We start from the raw sequence: 21,768 nt of genomic DNA on the forward strand, positions 1-21,768 counted from the left end.
TGTATTTAAATTTAAAGCAAACATAGCACAAGGGCAATGTATCACTAGCAGTCTTATTTTGTTTCTCTCCGATATATCATCAGTTATAACACAACAGCTCTCTACCTTTTTTTTTTTTGTCCTGTGGTGCTGTGCCTCAGTTGTCAAGCAGAAGCTAACACTTATTGCTGGTGACTTCTTTAGGGCTCCAGCATCACTGAATGACACAAGCTTGCTTCACGATCCCTGCTTAGGAACATTTGGTGGACCTGTATTTCCATGGCTGGTGTTGGGAGGATATGATGGTAGGTGGCAAAACAGTATTGCAGTATAACTCTTGGCAGTACATACTTGTGTGCTGTCTTTGGCACTAAAGGTGCATTCTCATTTAACACAGATGTTTAAATGTACTCCAGAGAAACTGGACTTTTGCTAAACTTTCAGTAAGTAAGGATAGTTAGTTTTCCAGAAGATCCATGCTGAGATCATAGGCAGACTACTCTGGAAGTGCAAAATGCAGCCAGTCTATTACTGGAACATACTTGTCTTGTTGACAAGTATACAAATGTTCAGTCTGCTTTGGGCCTGCTAAAGGCTCTATGGTTTCTAGAAACTAGATAAAGACATAAAGTATCTCAGGTCGACATGCTGGGATATGCATGTATTTTGATTTTAAGTTAGATTGAAGTTTTGTCACTGCTCTGACAAAGCAGTTAAGAATAAATTGAGGTGTTTGCAAAAGAAATCGTCCCATAATTATTCTGAAGCTAGAATCTTGTTCAAGCAGTTTATCCAATTAAACATAATTTGATAGATACACCAAACAAATATACTAAAACAGCCTCTGAAGGCAGGCGCTTCTTGATGAAACTGCAGGGGTTTTGTACTTGCTTTGAATAGAATCTAAGTATGCAAGAGGCACAGTTTTAGGAAACCACATTCTGTTTCTTAGATGGCAAGTCATAAGCACTATTTATATAATAGTCCCTTGTCTAATCATGCAACGATTTAATGTTTGGGTGCCATGAACATAGTAAATAATGCGTAATTACTTTTGAATACAAGCTGGAGTGCTTATCAGCTTCTATTCTTATTTCAGGAGTGTGAGAACCCAGTGATTGTGTTTAATGGAGTTATAGGGATGGGATTGCTTTGAACAATACTAATTTTAAACTTAACTGTACCTACCTATACTGAAAAGTAAGCTCCACTTTATAATGTCTTTTTTTTCCCCTACTCTAGATGATAACTATAATAATGCTACAGCTCTTGTTATTACTTTTCCTGTCAACAACTACTACAATGACTCAAGAAAGCTAATGAAAGCCTTGGCATGGGAAAAAGAGTAAGTAGGCTTCCTATATTCTGGAATGCATACATTACTTAGAGCAGCTCTAACTGTAGAAATATGAAAAACACCCGTACTGTTTCTCTGTATAACTACAGGAGTGTTTTGAGAGGCAGCAGAACCAGTTAAGGACAAACTGTGCTGGTCATAACACTTTCATTTTATCTTTAGTAGTTCGCGTGGTTTGAGGAGATAGGATCTAGTCTTGTTAGCGACCAGCTAATACAGTAGTACTAGCTGATAAGTAACTTTAGGAAGGATTTGATATGCTTTACTTTGGCTAGAGTGACACAGGTATTCTCTTCAATCAACTGGAGTGTTAACCACCAGTGGAGAGGTCTGCATTATCCTCTAATTCTTGAACTCCCATTTTTTTAAAAACATCTTGCATGTTTTTAAAAGGGTCTAAAGCTTTCATCCCCTTCACCGTCTTGAAGAGCTGATGTTGGCTTGCGCAGGGAAGCTGAAATAAAACTATTAGCCCTTAAGTACCCTTAGCAAGCAGCAGTCATATTTCATCTGTGTATTTCCAGGTCTAAGCTTGAGAAAGGTTGCACTTACTCTTTGGAATAGCTTATGCAAGATGTGTGATTGTCCTCAAACTCTGGAAAGTATTTCAATGTAGTGTATTTCTGGTGCTTGGAGTAGAGTTCTAGGGATGTGTAGCCAGCACCCCTCTTAAAAATGAGGAAGGTCCCTCAAAGCACTGTCTGGCCACAGTGCACTCTTGTACCACACAAGTGATTTAAATTTGCCTTCAACCAACTTGTATTTCTAGTACAAGATGTTTTGGTCTTTAAAGTGTGACTTTTTTTTTTTCCTTTAGGTTTATTAACTTTTTGAAGAACTATGATAATCCAAACTTAACCATATCATTTTCTGCTGAACGGAGTATTGAAGATGAAATCAATCGTGAAAGCAAGAGTGATGTTGGCATTGTGTTGATAAGCTATACTGTAATGTTTGTGTACATCTCTATGGCTTTGGGACATATCCAGAGCTGCAGAAGACTGCTGGTATGTGTGTAGTTCTCATTGCTATGAACACTGAAGCTACACCTTCCTTACTAGCTTTACTTGGCTTTAAGTGACTTAAATATTTTTGCGGAATGCTCACACTCAAGATTGTCTTATAGCGTTGAGTCTGCCTTGGGCAGGAACTACGGGTAGCATTATCCTTGTCATACTTGAAAGTACATGTATGCTTCTTAGCTTCAAGTAAGTATTTTCACTTGATGTGCAGTTAACTTCAGCTTTAAGGCTTTTAGCTTCAAATTTGTTTGTGTTTTGTTTTGGAGTGTTTTTATTTATTTATTAAATTTCTGGGTCTTCACATAAACCAGAAAAGCAGCTTTCTAGTAACTACACCTAATGCAAGAACATGGCTTTTACAGTTGCTATAATCTGTCCTGTGTGATGATGCTGGTTTGGCTGATGGTCATACAACTTTTTTAGGTGGATTCAAAGATATCCCTGGGCATTGCAGGCATCCTGATTGTACTGAGCTCAGTGGCATGTTCTATAGGCATTTTCAGCTACTTTGGAATCCCACTGACACTGATTGTGATAGAAGTAATTCCCTTCTTGGTGCTGGCTATTGGGGTGGACAACATTTTCATCATGGTCCAGACACTTCAGGTATTTATTCTCATACACACTCTTGTAAACATGCCTGTCTTCTTTTGAAGGCTGTTAACTTGGAGCAGTGCGTTCTGCATTCCAGTGCTCAGTCCAGTCTGAGCAGCTCTGGACTCTCACAAGAGTGGTCTTGAAGAGCCAAGATTATATGTACATTTTGCCTCTGCAAGCCCCTCCTATCTTTAACATCCTTCTCTGGTAGATGTAGAACTTGACTCCTATTTTGATTACTTGTAACTTTAGTGTATTGTGAGCAGTAATCATGGGCTAAACTACATGCTTCAGACCAGAGACTTCTGACACCAAGTCTTAGTGGGTAATTGGCTTTCTAATTTGACAGGCTCAGTAACCTACTACAACTGACACTGCCTCTGGTAAGTGTGTAATTTTGGCTGTATTACTGAACTTAAAATACACTACTAAGTTTCAAGCAAGGCAACAGAAGATGTTCATGCTGCTTTTATATTAGAGAATCTCTGCTTTTTTTATTTAACTTGTGTTAATGCAGTAAAAACAATACAAGATAATTTGGTATGTTTGAAGGGGGTTTTTTAAGCCATATGAAATCACTTTCTAAACTGCATGATTCCTAATTATAATGAATTACTGTCTTAAAACAGAGAGATGAGCGCCTTCAGGGTGAAACTCTGGATAAACAAATTGGCAGAGTCTTGGGAGATGTGGCACCCAGTATGTTTCTCTCGTCTTTATCGGAGACTGTGGCATTCTTTCTTGGTAAGACTTCCTTAATCTTTGAAGATAAGGGCCTTATACCTGTGTGTTGCAAGAATTGATACAAAACTAAAATATGAAAACAAAGCAAGAATTTGTAGCGGAAGCTTCGCTTAGTTGTTCATTGCTATAATCAAGTTTAACTTGAGCTCTGCTGGGGATAGGCGTTGTAGTACTTCAGAAGAATAGCACAGCTAAAAAGATCTAATTCTCAATATTGAGCTCTTCAGGCTGGAGCTTTTTACTGATTTGTAGTGACTGACAAGTCTAAATTTGACCTTAGTACACCCTGACATCTGATATATTACTAACTCCTATATTGCATTCAGTCATCTTGCTGCTGCTTGGAAAAACGCCCCTACAAGAGATGAAGTTTGAGGTTCACTCTTACAGTATGTTTTAGAGGCATATCTTATGTTGTTACTCTTCAAGTGTAAATTGGCCTTTTTCATAATGAACATCTTTACCTGGAGTGTAGTTTTCCGTTGGTTCATCTTGCATTGAGTAGCTTAATACTGAAGTAAGACCTTGCTTGACAGTGCTCTTTAACAACCCTCTTGTGCAGTCTGCACAAGACTAATAACTTTGGAATTGAGAAATGTCTTAAAGCCAGTCACTTCTTTGCACAGACTTAAAGCTGTCGAACAGATCAAAGACAGTAGTTGTAGCCAGTCTCATCTCAGCTGTTTTCTTTACTCAACACAAAGGCTCTTTGTCCTGCTGTAAGGCTAGCACTTAACTTGGATATGTGTCCAGAAAATGCTCATGCATTTCTAAGAGAAGGGAACATGCTTTAACAAACTGGGTCACTTCTTTCAGGGACACTGTCTACGATGCCAGCGGTTCGCACATTCTCCCTGTTTGCTGGAATGGCTGTGCTCATAGACTTCATTCTTCAAGTTACTTGCTTTGTAAGTCTCCTGGGCTTGGATATTAGACGTCAAGAGGTGAGTATAAATGCATCTGTAACTGCAGTGTAATAGGGATGGCATCTTCTGTAGCACTGTAGTAAATCTGGCGTTTAATCCCTTTTTAGAGGAATAGACTGGATATTCTGTGCTGCATCAAGAGCAGTGAAGAAACGGGTGAAGTCCAGCATTCTGAGAGCATCTTATTTCTGTTCTTCAAAAATCTGTATTCTCCATATCTGCTTAAGGATTGGATGAGACCAATAGTAGTATGTATACTCTGCTTAAAGTAAGCAGTCATCTAAACTTTAGCAAAAGTGTAGTGAGCCTTAAGGTCTAAATACTGAAGAAAAATCTTCACCACAACAAAACAAATGAACCATGTAGTGTTTTTGCTTTCAGCTAATGGAATAAGCTTTAATAACTGCAAGAGTATTTCTAGTAATTAGAGGCCTGGCCAAAGCCCAGATTTAAAAGCTGTGTTACTGACAATCAGATCACTTTAGGTGGATGTCAAAAATCAGCACATGATTGGCTCCTGCACTGCATTAAACTTGAGTGTCATTGAATCTGTGATTCAGATTGAGATTACCGTGCTTATTTAATGAAAGTGTTTGGCATACCTTCCACTGCTGCCTTCTAAGTATAAATTTTCCTTTATGGCTCCAAAGAGAGCTCTGAGTGGCAGTAAAACCTAGCTACTGTTGTACTAAGCCTGGGTAGCATACTTAAACTAAAGCCTCTTTGCGTGCTTCCTCTTAACTTAGTAAATTACTTCTATTGCTGGTTGTTTCTGTATAGTTCTTGCTTCCATGAATTTGCTTTTTTGCAGATAGCAGTGTTTGTGGGTGTTCTGTCATTCAGTACAGCAGTCATGCACAATGTAGAGATTGGACTGGATCAGCGTCTCTCAATGCCAGATGTAAGTCTTAAGATTATGTTGCTCTTCAGCAGTTTGTGACTCAGTTGAAACCTTTATCTTGTGCTACCTCAACATCATGTAATAGTAACTCAAGCATTTCCCTTTTAGGACTCCTATGTAATAGATTACTTCAGCCACATCAGCAAGTACTTGCATGCAGGTCCTCCTGTCTACTTTGTCCTAGAAGAAGGGCACAACTACACCTCTTTGGAAGGACAGAACATGGTGTGTGGTGGAATGGGATGTAATAATGATTCACTTGTCCAGCAAGTCTTCAATGCTGCAGAAATTGGTAGCTAGTAAGTCTCTTGTGCTTTTCTCTGCATGGTCACATTGAAGAGATGTAGCCGACCAGTGTGTCCTTTAATTTAGTTCAGGCCGGCTTGTACAACTGTCACTCTATTGTACTTGTTTTACACTGTGGTTTGGGAGGGAGGAAGGGAAGAAGCTGTGGCAGTCTCCTAGGATGAGGATAAAACCTGTCTGGACTAATGGGATATATTGATGTACTTGGGTTTAGAAAAAGAGCTTGATCCTTCAAGGAAGCTGGGAATAGTAGGAAGAACTAATGAAAACCTCTCAGTATGGTTAAGCTCTCCTGGAAAATGATTTGCATACTCAGCTTCTAAACTTGGTGGATGAACTGGTCTAGCCAAGCAAGGCTAAGCAGGAATTGTATCTGGAGTTCAGTTGCTAACAACTGAAGAAAGTCTCTTTCTGATTCCTTCCACTGTATCTCAGTGGTTTCACTTCAGCCTAACTGAAGAAGGAGCCTTGCTTAAAAACTGAGGCAACAATAACTGGAATAGGATGGGGCACAGAATGGATAGGGGAGTGGAAAACTGAGCTTGGCAGTGGAACCTGAATGTGGGGAAGAAGCTCCTGCTGCTTGTTAGCCGGTGTTATGAGCAAGACTGGCTCTTGGATGGAGTACTGGAGCAGGGGACTACATGAAGAGCTAAGTAGCTTGGACCAGAATGAGATAACATGGTGTAAGTCAGCATTGGAGAGGTCAAGGGAATGTGAAACATAAGATTACTGATTATGGGTATGTTGCATTATTTTATTAGCACGAGGATAGGCTATGCCCCATCATCCTGGATTGATGACTACTTTGACTGGGTGAAGCCACAGTCATCCTGTTGCAGAATCTACAATACCACTGGACAGTTTTGCAATGCTTCAGGTATTGGCATCCATCTTGTTGCTAGGGGATTAGTTTGGTTTATAAGCTTCACAGCCAAAACATTGTCATGGTATGAGTCAGGTGAATAGCTTTTCTTGCTGTGAGCAGGCACTTCTTGAGTTGCCCTCTAATTTGTTCGAACTGCTGTTTGAGTGAATGTAAACATTCTACTCGAATGCTGCAGGCTGAAGACAGCCTACCTGCACAGCCATTGTAATGACTGTTCAAAAAATAACTTGATCCTTCTGCTGGGTTCAGTAGAGTACACAAGCCTAGTGCTCTGGTTTTGTTCAGATCCTTCAGTTTGGTATAGTTCTTATTGAGTCCGATGTAGGTAGTGCACAAGTAACCGAGTTCCCTGGTAGCCCTTGCTTTATTAGTAATAAATAAAAGTAAAGGACTACAAACTTTGTACAGAATTTCAGGGCTGATGGGTTATTTCATCAGTGAAAGTGCTTTTTAAGGAACTTTATCCTATAGTATTGCAAATCAGAAGTTACTAGTATTATGACAAAGAATAGTTGATCCTATAGTTGATCACCTTCGTGTATTCTTTTTCAGTCACTGATCCATCCTGCACTCGCTGTCGACCACTGACTCAAGAAGGCAAGCAGAGACCACAGGGCAAAGACTTCATGACATTTTTGCCTATGTTCCTATCAGACAATCCTAACCCTAAATGTGGCAAAGGGTAAGAGCCATATTTGATGTATCTTACTTAGCCCAGTGTGTTGAAGTTGCTTGCTGTGGAAGTGTAACTGTATGTCTGCAAGGCTGGATATTTAATGTCCTTCTGAAAGGCAGACAGACAATGACATCTTGGCTGTACTGTAACATCTTCTGAAACAAAACTGGGAAAACAAATGCATCGGCAATTAAATGGAACAGCTGCTTTTCCCTGTACAAAGAACAACAACTTCTGTAATCAGTCTATTCTAGTATATCCTGTGCAATCTTGAAATGTGTTGTGCTCCGAAGCTTCTGTCAGTTTTGGGAACTGTTAGAAACAAGATTTTACACTATAAAAGCTAGTAAATTTGAATGGTGGTCACTGACATTGACATCTGAAATGTTACTATGTTTATGTAGAGGACATGCTGCATATAGCTCTGCTGTCAACTTTATAAACAACAAATCTGATGTTGGAGCTACTTACTTTATGACTTACCATACTGTACTGAAAACATCATCTGATTTTATTGATGCTATGAAGAAAGCCCGGGTTATAGCAGATAACATCACTGAAACCATGGGCATCAAAGAGAAGAACTACCGGGTGTTTCCTTACAGGTATGCTTACATCTTTCTGCCTTAGTGATAAATAATCGAGCAACTAGGAAAAGGTACTGGCTAATAACATCTTAGAGACTTGAGTCTTGAGTTTTGTCTAACTGAAGGTAATACAGAGATTCTGGAATTTATAGTAAAACCACAAAAATATATAACTTGCATCCACAGCACTAACTCTATCAACTGTGGCTGATAACTAAGTTAAATCAACCTGTCCTTCACTACAAAAGCAGCTCAGGCCCTTCCTAGCTTTTGTTAGTAGGGTTGAATAGTTCCAACTTGAGCAGATCTATTGACCTGGGTAGTTGCAAGCTGTAATGTGAATGTATTGACTTCAAACTTTCAATTATTTAAACCTAAAGCAAAGGCAGCAGTGTTGCCAAGTATTGCTAATCTAATGCTTGCATGATTAACATACTAAAGACTGTGGAAGAGTACCACAATGAAATTATGTTGGAATTGTTATCTGTACAGCTGATCTCTTTGTGTCAAAGAATCCTATCCATCCTTGTATTGTCATCCTGTGCAATGAATCGGTTCAGACTCTCTGCAGTAGTTTCTGCAGATACCTCAGTTGATCTGAGGAGCTGCCTTCTGGCAGCTCTGGAGCTGCTTCTACTGAAGTGTGGGAATTGCTCTGACTTCCAGGTACAGCCTTTATTTGAAGTGTTAGTGAGGAGTTGTCATATAACAGCCAGCATTTCCATAGGAGTTATTCCACTGATGTTAGGAAGCTAGTTTCTGTTGGTGACCCCTGTTAGGAGGGAAGTACTTTATCTGTAGTACAGAAGCTAATCTAATATTAGCATGTAACAAGGAAGATGGCTAACTGCAACTTCTCTTCTTTCCACAGTGTGTTTTATGTCTTCTATGAACAATACTTGACAATTGTGCACGATGCTATCTTTAACCTCTGCATCTCCTTGGGATCGATATTTTTGGTGACAACTGTGCTGCTTGGTTTTGAAGTATGGGCTGCTGTTGTAGTTTCAATAACTATTGCTATGATCATCGTCAACATGTTTGGGGTGATGTGGCTCTGGGGCATCAGCTTGAATGCAGTTTCATTAGTAAACCTTGTCATGGTAAGTTAGCAAGACATCTCGCTGCTTCTGTTGCCAAGTCTTGAACAATTCTGTGTCTTACTGCTCAGTATCATGAATATATATGTATTTTCTACTAAATTTTGACAGGCATTTGAACAGTAGTGGAACTATCTTAATACATCTAGATGGTCTGTAGAAAACAGGCTTATTCTAACAACTAGTCTTAGTACTGATAATATAAAGCCATTGAACTGTCAACTGTACTGCAGCTGGTGGTGGTCTAGTCTGTTCTGTAGCAAGTTGTATTGCTACTATATAGGCTACGTGCTGTTGCACATCAACAGAAGCTGTTCATGCCTAAGTTAAGGATATATAGCTTAGTGTTAGGGCTTTTGCTGTATTTATGCTCTACAGAGTAGATCTGTGATGTGCTAGCACCAGTATTGTTCCTGCATAAATGGATGAAAGCACTTGGGCAGAGAGTGCTTTGGTGAAACATTCCAGAACATAGTAACTAATAGCTGAGTGCTGGAGTTCTGCTTGCCTTGCTTTCCAGAGATTTGTGGCAGATCTGAGAAAGTTACGAGAGTAAACGGTTTGCCCCATGTTACAACTAGGCATATGTTCATGCAGATCCACCTGCCAGATAAATCTAAGATTTGCCAACAGTTCAGTATTGTTAAATGACTAATCAGCTGAATTTCTATGGTATCAAATCAGCATGAATACTCAGTGTTGTTCTAAAGCAATGTTATTGCAGCTAGTATCTGTAAAGAGAGTTCAGTGTTCACTGTGTGCACCTTGTTGAAGCCAGCTTTCTTCAGTATCAAGAAACTTCTCCAAAATGATCTAATGTTCTGATTCCTGTTTAATCAGATTGATTGTCAGTTAGTAATGACTGGTGGTAAAATGCTGTACAATACTTGCAACAGCCCCTAGAAAGCAAGAAATACTGAGCTTGTAATGTCCAATGACATTAACCCTGGGAATTGATCACAGCTGGCAGAACTTTTCTAGCCTGTCTAGAGTTCTGAGTAGAGACATTATCATCAAAGTGCTCATCTAAAATGATGTGTTCATACCTGTTTCTTTTCACTCCCTAGAGTTGTGGTATCGCTGTGGAATTCTGCAGCCATGTAACAAGAGCGTTCACTGTTAGTAGTAAGGGCAGTAGAGTAGAGCGTGCAGAAGCAGCTCTGTCTCACATGGGCAGCTCAGTAAGTATCTACTGTATGGGGGTGAAATGGGTAACCAAGTTAGAAACTACGCCAGTATCCCTAAGCCATAAGGATGGCCTTGCCTTTTCTTTTGGAATGCTTAAAATTCTTCCTAGGCTTCTACTAGTAACAGGGGTGATAGAGACTCCCATTTCTAGTCTGTTACTACTATCTCATAGTAGAACTACTACCTCAGCTAAAAGTTTTAGCTGAACTAGTAGATTGGGTTAGCCTTGAATTGTCTCATTAGAGTTTAAGTGCTTTTCTCTTCCAGATACTCAGAGGTGACTAGGAAAGATTGTTCTGAATACGGGATGTAACTGGAGCTTTGGGAATGCAAGCAGAGCTCAGTATTATAGGCAGTACTGTCATATCACTTTGTCTAAGTGACATGGTTGGGGCTGGAACACTGTTGTGGTAATGCATGTACTGGGCCTTCACTGGAATGTGAGATACTTCAGGTGATAGTTTTCATCTCTTATCTGCCTGAAGTAAAAAATAAACTAGGTGGCTGTACAGATTAGGGGGTTTTTAACCATACTGAGCCTGTCCTGCGGTGTTGGTTTCTAGTGGGACCAAGAAATAGAACTCTTCTCCTGAGTTAAGTCTTGGATTTGTTTCTGAGGACTAATGGGGAGGGAGGTATACTGCATATAGGAGCCTCAAATTACATAAAAATTTTAGCAAATGTTAAATACCTTAGGCAAATGGATTATATAAAGCCCTACTTACCACTTTAATACTTATTATTTTTGGTTTTTTTTAATTGACAGGTTTTCAGTGGTATCACACTGACCAAATTTGGAGGAATTGTAGTACTGGCTTTTTCCAAGTCTCAAATCTTCAAGATATTCTACTTCAAGATGTATCTAGCTGTGGTTCTGCTGGGAGCAACACATGGACTAATATTTCTTCCAGTTCTGCTTAGTTACATAGGTAAGATGTGACAGTCAGCTCCAAAACATGCTTCAAACAGAAACAGCTAGCTGCCTCTGTACACTTTTCCACTCCATGAAATGGAAAGGCTTGTGAAGATACAAAAGCAGTACTTGAATATGCCTCACTCTTCCAAGTAGGCTGGCTGTTGGAAAGCAAGGGCATTCTGGTGGCAGTGCAGGCTGACTGTTCAGGCATGCTGAGGTGAAGCAGCTGCAGCCTTGCCTGTGCTGGTTTTTGTGGAGATGGCTGCTAGGCCCATAGGGCCCAGCAGACAGTAGCATGATTTATTTGTATCTCAGCCTGGGGACAGGATGGTAGGGAGAAGCAACAAACCTGCTCTGGGATGCTGGATGGTCCAAACACTGCCCTCCTGAATTTGGGAAGTCATGCATATAGTGTAGCTCTTAAAAGTATACTTGAACTCAGCCTTACTTAAGGGGGTTAAGACTGATGGAGATTCACCTACTGCCCTTGCTGCTGCTGCCAGCTATTAACAGCTGAGCAGAAGCATGTTTCTGAAGTCTCATCCATGTTAAGCTAGACCTAGACCGTTAGATCATGTATGCTTCCTGATCAGCTGCAATGCTGAGACTTTGGAATTAACTCTGTGTTCTCTCTCTCTCAGGCCCATCGGTAAATAAAGCTAAAACTCACGCTGCACAAGAGAGGACCAGAGGTACAGAACGGGAGCGACTCCTCTACTTCTAGTTTTTTAAACAGTGTTCAGTGGACTCCATGAACTGTGGCTTAGGCCCAGCTCTTAAGAACTGAAGTGCAGCAATGTTCTATGACTATCACACTGTAACCACCACTGACTTGACTCCTGCACAGATTCAACTAAAAGAGATCAGCTGCAGCTTTGGACATAGCTTTAAACTCAGGAAATGCTACGTGTGGCTCATGTAACAGTATTACTAAAACTAGATGTGTTAAAATCACTAAACCACTTCTGTTGTCAAGAGGTTGCATCTTTTTCTTCTAGAAACCTAAACCAGCTGTATTGAGATTTGAATAGCTTATTTTGTCAAAGAAACTGAGGTGATGTGTAGGAGAATGGACTGCTAAACCACTGACACTGATTTTTAAATGCAGGTCAATGCAATTTTTGTCTCTATTTTTAGGGGGAAGCCATCACAAGTTGTAATATTTTTAGTACTATTTGCCAAAATGTCTTGTATATACTTTATTATAAAATAGCAATTTTGTAGTTCAAAAATCTACTTAAATGCAATAAATTAAGTTTATACATTTCAGTGGAAGAGTCTTTCAGAGTGTTGTGGGCTTCATGAGAGCTTGTTCTCCAAAAACTTGTTTGAAGAAGGTGACATGTTCTTCACAGTGCTCACCTAAGGAGCAGGGGGGAAACAGACATTAACTTTAAAACTTAGAAACAAGACTGTAGTTTAACTTACCTCAATTCCTAAGCACTAATTTTTATCTTTAATGCCTTTAAGTAAAGGAGTTTAATAATTTTAAAGCAGTAGAATACTGAGCTATCTCCAGTTCTGTGATAAGTATTCTTGTGTTAAAGCAGATGTTTGATCTAGTTCCAGTATCTAACTAGCAGATTCATATCAGTGAGTTCTTTACTGTCAAGGTACAAGATCTTAAAGTGGGATTCTGTGCCTACAGACTCTCTGGTGATATTGTGTTGCTGGTGCAAGCAATGTAACTTTGTTTTCGAAGTAAGAGAAACTGTAGTACAAAACAGGCCTTGAATTTTTGTAATCTGTGGAAACAACCAACCAAACTCAAAGGTTTCTTGACCCAGTTTCTGGCTTCAGGAGAAAGCACTAATCAGAGGTAATGATTCAGCTAAGCCTAGAAGTGCAAGCAACTGCAGGCCAAGCAGGTTAGCTTAATCTGCAAATTCCTGTTTGGTTCATTCTCTTTACTCCTGGGTGCAGTATACAATGGGATGTGACAAGTTAACTTTAGAATTATGCTTGAAGGCAAGTCTAAAATACAGGCTAAAATGCACCAACAGTTTTATCTCGTAATTCAGACTCGACTAGACTGGAAGTGAACCAAGTCTTAGTTCTATTTGCACAACTGAGTATCTGACTGCTTATTGCTTACCTGGTGTAAAACTAGGGTTTCCTCGTAACCGCTGATTTCTTTGTTCAAAGAATCTGAATATAGTGTAGAAAAGCATGTCATCTTCTGCTTGTTTTGCTGCATCAAGGAATTTGCGGGCTGAAATGCTGTCGTGTCCTCCAATGCCCCTGATGAATCTCAAGGCAGCCAAAACTTGGTGTTTGGACAACAGAACTTCCACTATTTCATCATTTGCTGTGGAAAGTCTCTGTGAAGTCAATCACAGCTGTAAGACTATGCTTCTAACAAGTGACTGAGATGCTAGCTAGTCACTGCAAGCTTGGTCAGGTAAGTTGTTTGATAAGTTAACCCATGTGTGACATGGAGTTACTATAGTCTGAAATGCTTACTTTTAACATGTCCAGAGAGAGCTGGTGTGCAGGAGGGTAAATGCTTTCCAGGGACAGTAACAGACAAGCCTAGGGCAAAAGCAGAAATAACCTTAAGATTCTGAAGACCTCTCATCTCCATCACTAGCTTATTGAAGCAACTTATCTTACGTACCAAAGGCTTTGAGTCACTGAGCACATGGTACTGCAGAAACTGATGGAGCATGTAGAACAAGTTGTGTTGAACAAGGGTTTTGATGACCAGCTCATATAAGTAGTGCTGTGAATGCAGGAAGATGACCATCAAAGGTATGTCTCACTATCAGTTTTTACAATCTAGAAGGTAGCATTCTATAGGACTTGGATGTATGACCAGGACTGATGTGAAACTCTATGTCATTTCATGAAGTAAGGTGGTACATATGACATGTGTAAGTACTTTACCTGAACTGCAATCTGGAACTGGTTAAGAGAGCGAATGTATTCCATCAGGACTGCTATAGTGAACTTATGAGGTGCTTCCTGGGCAAGAAAAAAGTGTTAGGTGGAACTTGCATAGCTTCCCCTATTAATGACAGCACCATAAGGATGGGCATCGAAATACCCTAGTCCTGATAATAAAGCCTTCTGCAGGCTATTCCAAGCAATCAACTTACGTCTGCTGCTTGGAGTCTAACACTTAACATTAACTTACCTTCTTCTCTGTAAATACAGATAAAACGTGTGTGTACATGTCAGACTGGTCAATAACTGCTTGAGTGCGAACTGGACGTTTCAGGAGTGGATTACTTCTACTCAGGCCTGCTTCCACCACCTGCAAGAAGAAAGCCTTTTTAAAAGAAAACTGCAGTGTTGCTCAGTTTTAGTCAGTCTTATCTGTACAGAGATCATTCTCCACTGGGACCATAACTATAAACATGTTTTGTTACTAAGCAAATTCACATCTGTGGTCACATTATACAGAATGCATTCTGTTCAGCGTAGGCTTCTGTATTCAATTTAAAACTGCTTTTAAAAGCAATGTAAATTTAACTGCTATAGTAAGCCTCAAAGCCAAGAGATGAATCAAACTTACTCTGACATATGCCCTGGGCTTTTAAAAGGATTTTCAGTATGTGGCTGTACTGTATGAGTTAGTGCTTGAACTTGGTGTTTTAACAGAAGCAATTCTGAGATGCATCAGGGCTGCATATGTTGGGCAATGGTATAGTGTGCCATGAAATCAGTGATTTGGAAACTACTTTGGAAGTTATGTATTCCAAGCTGCTTTTTAAGCTTCTACCCTCTTTTGCTTTCAAGCAGTAGGGTATGATGTTACTTGTCATGCTGGAGATGAGCTGTGTGTCATCTGCCACAAGGCAGTGATAAGTGGGGGTCTTAGTGCACTCTGCATGGTAGACCTTCTCCTGTGAGCTTGGGGCAGCCAGGACCTTAGGGTAGACCTGAATTTCCTAAGTTGAAAAGAGCATGTGTTCACCATGATGCAACCTGAAATGCAAAGAGCATTGTCCTATCTTTGTAAGCTGCTGTAGCTAACATGGTTTACCATAGTATAGCTTTGCTCAGCTTCCAAGTACTTCTTATATTCATGATTCAGTTTGTCAAAAACAGTTGCAATCACAGACAGTGATCCCCTTTCTGGCTCACTGAGCACTGGAAAGATAAAAAGAAAAAAGAACTATGAGGAGAAATAAGCAGGGGCTTCAATGTTGCCACTTTTAAAAGGTGATCTCTGCTCTAAGCTTGATTCTAAACTTAAAGAAACACTTTCAGTCATTTCAGATGTATTTTAACTAACTGGGGAGTGGGTTGAATTCTTCCATGCTGATAATTTAAATTAACCAACCCACTGAGGGTAGTCTAGGCAAATGACATCTTCCAGGACCAAGCTAGCTTCAGAGGTGATCTCAAATCTAAGAACAGCTCAGCTAACTTGTGTCAGTATTTATGAACAAGCAGAACTGTACTTTCAAGATACAGACAAAGCACTTGAACTTACTTTGAGAGCATACAGATAGGATAACCATTTTGCATTCTTTCCTTTGGAGAAGGAAATCCATTAGTTTTCCTTTATCTAGCAAGAGGTTAACTACAGGTTCAAGTTTCACCTGAAGACTCCAGAGGTAACCTTGATTTGAAGGAATAAAACAAAAAGTGAATTGCCTTGTATAGTATAGCCTAGACATCCAACTTTTCCATCTCTAAATGAGAACACATCTGGATTATAACTTATTTGCCTTCCTAAATTTGTTTTAGAGCAGCATTACCCCTGAAAAGTTATAGTGATAACTGAGGATAACCACACTTTTACTACTAAGAGTAGCCATCTTACTAGGTGCATCTGCTTAGTTGCTTTGTTTTAAGCTGCTTTGTGCACTGAAGGTATAAACTGGCCACCCTTTGACACTGAGTTAGACTAGAGTGAGACAGCTTACTGCTTACCTTCACTTGCACTGATGATAATATCAGGTTGAAAGACAATCCAAGAAGAAGAATCTGAATGTTAAAGTTCTAACATCATTAGTTAACATTTGATTCTAAACTGCTGCTACTATTCACATTACTGTACTGATACAGATCCCATTAATGTACTTCTATTTACTGTCACCTTATCTTGGAAGTCCTGAACCATATTCTTGGAATTATATCTTCAATTTCATAGTGTACCTATCAGTAATTTCATACATGTATGTCAAATGACCAAGTATAGTTGTATACTAGATTTCCATAATTATAATTCTGTGAAAGCATTAGTCTCTTATGAAGCATACTACTTTGTCTTTAATCAGCTAAAGCTGGACTTAATGGGTCAATGGTACATAGAATAAGGCTTCAGAAAGCCTCTTACAGTTGTAGAGTAGTTAAAGGATACAGAGTTTACATGGAACAGGAGACTGACTAGTCACAGAGGCTGGACCTGCAGGAAAAAACAACATCAGGTGAAGAACAATAGTGCTCTGGCAGCTCTCCTACACTAATAAAATACAAACTATAATCTTACACTGAAAAGGCACAGATAGATTGTAACACATCTAGCAGTCCTACAGCACACAGGCAAAAAAAAGTATTCCTATTCATGTAGCCAGATCATCTACAAAGAAAGTCTGATACTGAGAAGGCAAACAAATTCTTCAAAACAGACAAGTGCCATCATGCATGTACAAGTATCCTATCTCTAGTACTGTAATTCCATATATATAGACTCCATCTGCTGTATTTCTATAATAATTGTAAAAACAAATACTGGTTTGTACTTTCTCATCCTAACCTTTGTTTAATACAAGCTTCCACCTGCAGATTTACCAGTCATACTTGCTATTAGTGACTTAAACTCAGATGTTAAGGTGCTATCACTCTTGTAGAAGCTCTTTAGAAGCACCTTTTTCTTCTATAAGGAGAAACATCCTGCTTTGCCATGTGCTGGTGGAACTATGCTCAGACTATTTCCAGCTACTTCCAGCTGGAGGGTAATTATCTGCTACATTTCTAGGACAGGAGAACAGAAAGGTAATCAAAGAAGAATCTAAGTGTTGCAGTCTTAACATTGATTACTTTTCTGTAATAGGCATAAGCTTGGAACACAAGTTTATGCTTAATTCCTTCTTTCCTCCCTCACCCTCTCCTAAATATATATCACAGAAATATTAGTAACCAGCATCCTAAAACCTGAAGCACTCTTGGGTGCCAGCTATTACATTTAGATAATCTTGATAACAGTGTTAGGATATTTATTATATAATAAATAATACCTGCTACAGGTATTTGGTAGGGTTGTATTGATCGAGGTGGAAGTACAAATTGATGGATGGTAGTAGACCCATCAAATTCTCCTTTTAGCTTGATGTCAAATATAACTGAAGTCTGCAATTGAGAAGAGGAAATTAGTATTCACAAGTGTGAATTACTCCCTGTTTAAATGTATTCAGGCTGATTTTTCACATTTTAATCTTATGTTCTCCATTAGAATCAGAGAATAGTTTAGGTTGGAAGAGATGTGCTATGGCAGGGACACCTTCCACCAGACCAGGTTGCTCAAAGCAACACTTCCAGGGATGGGCCATCTACAACTTCCCTGGAGAACCTGTTCCAGAGTGTCACTACCCTCACTGTAAAAAATTCTTTTCTTGTATCCAATCCAAATCTACCCTTCAGTTTGAAACCATTCCCCCTTAAACTGTCACTACAGGCCCTGGTAAATGTCCCCCTATCTTGTACATCCCCTTGCAAAGATTCATGTTGAATTCCCTGCTTAGTTATGGACACTAGAAACTGAGGAAAATTCTGCATCTTCCTATGATGTCCTCATACATCTACCATTCAGTCTTGTTCAACTCAGGTCACTAACGCTTCCACACAGTATGGACCACATTCTTAGCCTTGCACAGTAGAAATTAGCTTTGCTGTTAGTGCTAATGAAACATGACTTCCACTGCTGGCATCTACCTTATTTGTAGATATAGGGTAAAATATAAACCTACCTAGGTTTTGTTTTCTGTGTTTATATAGTCATAGTTATAGCTTGACCAAAATGATGGAGAACAAGTGCTCTAGGTTAAATGTGTATAATTAACATGAATTATAGCTGAAACATCAACTAATCATCCTAATGAGATAAGATGTCCCTGTTCCTGAAGCTGCCCAAGAGAAGATACTACAAGAAGCCAAAGCCTTTCCACAGGTTAAGAGCAAAATACCACTTTAGCTTCACTACTGATCAAGCCTTGCTAGTGAGACTAGACAAACATGTTCTACTCCCACTACCATATGCATAAGATCACTTGAGTCCATAGAAGTTTTTGCAGATCTGGGCCTTCAAACTGAAGGAGCATGTTTGTGTCATAAACATAACATTCAAATGTTTGCAATATGAGAAGTTCCCAGGCTTAATAATTTAGTATCCAATTTAACTCTACTTCTTCATATGCTGCCTTAAACACCTACACAGTGCAGCATGAGAGTATCATAGGAAACTAACAGGAAGAAAAAAAAAAGTATAAAACTCAGGAATTAACAACAGCCCTGATTGATTAAATGTTAGCCCAGCAAAGTAAAAGGATAACTTTGAATCTCTTCTATCCTTATGGGTTTGTTCCTGCAAATACTCTGGCTTTTGGCAAAGCTAAGCACATGCAAAAATATTTTCTAGAGCTAACAGGCACTTTTATTAAAGTCTGCCTGTAACTTTTAAAAGCAAGGGCACAACATAATATAAATAAATCAGACCTCAGTATCCTGATGATGGACTACCACCAAGTTATCCACAACATTCAGCGCAAACTTCCCAGTTCTGTTCAGCTTTAAAACGTGTGTCTTCTTACAGGAGCCCTCTCTATGGAAACAGGCATGAGAGCTTGGTCAGTAAGCCTGTTTAAACCAGAAAACAAAATGTCTCTTATGCGTGTATCGCCACCAGGGTTCATTCTGTTCTTACCTGGGTAAGTGATAGAGGACTACTTCTGCTCCTGTACTATTGGAAGTCCTTGAGTGATGCCTCAAATAGAGAACATAAAGCTGTCCATATCTAACAAGACAATAGGATTACAGCATTATTTTCAAACAAGAGCTCTAAGTAATCTAGCTCTAAGCAGTCTACTAGAGCCATACATTTTATCCTAAAAAAGTCAAGTAATCAATTAATCAAGACTAAACCAACACTCGATATGAGATACTTGACATGGTACAGCCTAGACTCATGCAAGTTGGGCATCTGTGACCAACTCTATCAACACACCAGTTAAAAAAAAATAAGCATTTTCAAAATTTCCATACAAATCAAGAACAATTTAATATAAAACTTCTCAGTTTGCTTGCTCTAGGATACTCTTTAGAGGCTTTGTTCATGGCAGTAACGGAAGCACTTTAATGCAGTAGTACTGCTAGAACAAGAAATAAATGCAACCGAGTTAATATTCTTCTCTCAGCATCCCCTGAACTGTCACACTTTTCCAAGGAAGGCTTAATTAGTTAGGTACATACATTGTAGCCATAGCAATATCTCTTTCAGAAAGGCTGAGCTTGGATGACTTGGGTGCTGCAGGTAACTCAATTTCAAATTTCGATAGTTTTGACATCGTTCCACTCTGTTAAGCAGGAAAAAATAAATAATTATTAAGACATGAACCAGAGGTCTCAAGCAACCTTTAATCAAATGCTGTATCAACAGCACTCCCAGGAGGCCAAGAGTGGCAATAGCCGAAAAGAAGAAAGGCATTGACACAAAGTGCGTGACTCAACACATGCTTCTACTATTATAATTTTAGCAGCTTTATCATCTTGATTTTATAACATCAGCTTCAGCTAGAGAAGCCTTTAAATTTTAGTAAGTCAAAGACAAATATCTATACAAATCCCATTTACAATTGACCTAGATATCTCAAAGAGCACCTCTCTTCCTTTCTCTCTTCCAGCAAAGTATATGCTCCAAGTCATGAATAACCGCTTACTGGAAAGGGGAAATATTGGTACCTCCTACCAGTCACAGTTTCCTTTAGTTCCTGCTAAATGCACAATCTGCCTTATACTCAAAGCATATCTCTGTTCATGCACAATGTTTCCTCTCTCCTCTTTACTATGGGATTTATATTTAAACGAATTTTTAGAGTTTCCAAAGCTTCAACTGAAATTCACTTCCCATTCTCATTCATTCACTCTTGAGTGTGAAGTGTGAACGCTACAGCAACATCTCTTTTGCTAAAGCTCTATTTTAAAAGATTTCAGCACGGTACCTTTCTCAGGAGACCTTTAAAGATTACCTTCTGAACACAAAATAAGAACTATTTAGCTTCAAGCTGCAACTCAACACAAAACGTCAAGGAGGGGGAAGCATGACCTAAGCCTTTAAAAAGAAAACTGTGAAAGGCTAGCAAGTTCCACCAGCCACCTAGAAGAATGTCATTTCAGGATGCAGTACAGACCCTACACATGATCAACACATTTGAATAAGCTGCTTTTTAATCTCTTTCCTTACACTACCACAGAAATCTTACTAATCCTTTGATGGAAGCAAGACAAATGCTGTAGTTCTTCATCCTATAAATCATCTGACTGCGTGATTAACTTAAAACAGCTTCTAGCTTTCACTACACACTTTTCCAAGACAATAAGAAAAATATTTTCCCAGTAAACTTAAGCATTGTCCACAGGGAAGACCACCAAGAGAAATAAATAAATAAACCATCTCATGCTTGGGACAATAGCTGTTTCTTAAGCGCTACCTTTTGTCTTTCTTTTTCAGACTCATCCCCTCACATTTGGAAGGTAATTATAATCACAAATGAGAGGCCCTTATTTTTTATTATCATACTACAGAGTGCCAAAGCTCATATCAAAAGTAAATAATATATACTTCAGTGGAAAAAGATCTCTTGAAATATATTTAAGTTGTCAAATATTGTGTCACTATTTTTTTTTCCCCTCCATTCTTAAGGTCCAACAGTAGCTGAACATGCCTCTTTCCAAGGAGAACATGGGAAAGAGCAAATTACTTAATTCTAAGCCATCACCTTGGAACTACCTTATAGATTTTTGCTTTGTTCTTTGCTTACAGTCATACAAGGATGTAAACACATGCACTTCATGTAAGAAGCCCAGGAAAAGCAATAGAATATTTGAGTGAAGAGGCATTCTAAAAAGCAGCACACAAAATGAAAAGTTCGGAATACCTCCCTTTACCTTGAAATAGAATGGCTGCAGGACGTTGCCAAGGACAGTGGTTGAAAGAAGAATAACAGAGCTCTCTGGACAATACATGTACCAGTTGACATTAATACTCTGATTCTTCAGAAGTTTTAAACTTCGTTTCTCTGGTAATACCTGGAAAAATAGGATACTAGCATTGTATTACTTTCAGTATTCCAACAACAAAAATGGTACTACACAGTCACTAGGACTGTTAAGTGAGAAACTGTTAAGTGTGTAAGGGCATTTACAGTGCTAGAATTAAACCTCAGAAACCGGACAATTACAGCTTAGGCCCCAATCTACTGTAGCTAAGAAAACACACATCAAATCCTCCTCAGATTCTAACAAGCTGAAAGGTGGTGTGTCTTCCACTCATCTAGGTCTGGATATAAGTTCTGTCCATAATGGAGAAAATAGCTAGCTTGACACAACTAGTGAAGTTTTAATAAAAAGTTATT

At 39.1% G+C, this 21,768-nt stretch overlaps 2 protein-coding genes across 8 annotated transcripts in view; one reads left to right on the plus strand and one right to left on the minus strand.

Annotated features, from left to right (window-relative positions):
- The window catches only part of NPC1 (NPC intracellular cholesterol transporter 1), a 27,098-nt gene extending 14,641 nt beyond the window's left edge, over window positions 1–12,457 (plus strand). The window contains exons 10-25 of the mRNA XM_030505758.1: window positions 184–284; window positions 1,222–1,324; window positions 2,154–2,343; window positions 2,782–2,964; window positions 3,585–3,699; window positions 4,516–4,643; window positions 4,733–4,873; window positions 5,437–5,526; window positions 5,635–5,825; window positions 6,597–6,712; window positions 7,274–7,403; window positions 7,802–8,002; window positions 8,856–9,087; window positions 10,152–10,265; window positions 11,039–11,201; window positions 11,830–12,457. Coding sequence (XP_030361618.1) covers window positions 184–284; window positions 1,222–1,324; window positions 2,154–2,343; window positions 2,782–2,964; window positions 3,585–3,699; window positions 4,516–4,643; window positions 4,733–4,873; window positions 5,437–5,526; window positions 5,635–5,825; window positions 6,597–6,712; window positions 7,274–7,403; window positions 7,802–8,002; window positions 8,856–9,087; window positions 10,152–10,265; window positions 11,039–11,201; window positions 11,830–11,912 — 2,281 coding nt within the window. The 3' untranslated portion in view covers window positions 11,913–12,457. The remainder of the gene's footprint in view (window positions 1–183; window positions 285–1,221; window positions 1,325–2,153; window positions 2,344–2,781; window positions 2,965–3,584; window positions 3,700–4,515; window positions 4,644–4,732; window positions 4,874–5,436; window positions 5,527–5,634; window positions 5,826–6,596; window positions 6,713–7,273; window positions 7,404–7,801; window positions 8,003–8,855; window positions 9,088–10,151; window positions 10,266–11,038; window positions 11,202–11,829) is intronic.
- The window catches only part of RMC1 (regulator of MON1-CCZ1), a 17,643-nt gene continuing 8,232 nt past the window's right edge, over window positions 12,358–21,768 (minus strand). For 4 of the 7 annotated variants that reach the window (XM_030505815.1, XM_030505766.1, XM_030505822.1 and 1 more), the window contains 15 exons: window positions 21,302–21,442; window positions 19,607–19,710; window positions 19,062–19,151; window positions 18,854–18,959; window positions 17,380–17,491; window positions 16,503–16,547; window positions 16,073–16,126; window positions 15,630–15,758; window positions 15,177–15,283; window positions 14,325–14,444; window positions 14,075–14,152; window positions 13,806–13,910; window positions 13,652–13,720; window positions 13,284–13,509; window positions 12,358–12,550 (listed from right to left, as the gene is read on the minus strand). In XM_030505815.1, coding sequence (XP_030361675.1) covers window positions 12,471–12,550; window positions 13,284–13,509; window positions 13,652–13,720; window positions 13,806–13,910; window positions 14,075–14,152; window positions 14,325–14,444; window positions 15,177–15,283; window positions 15,630–15,758; window positions 16,073–16,126; window positions 16,503–16,547; window positions 17,380–17,491; window positions 18,854–18,959; window positions 19,062–19,151; window positions 19,607–19,710; window positions 21,302–21,442 — 1,566 coding nt within the window. In that variant the 3' untranslated portion in view covers window positions 12,358–12,470. The remainder of the gene's footprint in view (window positions 12,551–13,283; window positions 13,510–13,651; window positions 13,721–13,805; window positions 13,911–14,074; window positions 14,153–14,324; window positions 14,445–15,176; window positions 15,284–15,629; window positions 15,759–16,072; window positions 16,127–16,502; window positions 16,548–17,379; window positions 17,492–18,853; window positions 18,960–19,061; window positions 19,152–19,606; window positions 19,711–21,301; window positions 21,443–21,768) is intronic. The other 3 variants (XM_030505776.1, XM_030505785.1, XM_030505805.1) reach the window with 3 other exon arrangements.

Source organism: Strigops habroptila, chromosome 1, assembly GCF_004027225.2.
Source record: "Strigops habroptila isolate Jane chromosome 1, bStrHab1.2.pri, whole genome shotgun sequence".
Classification (NCBI taxonomy): Eukaryota; Metazoa; Chordata; class Aves; order Psittaciformes; family Psittacidae; genus Strigops; species Strigops habroptila.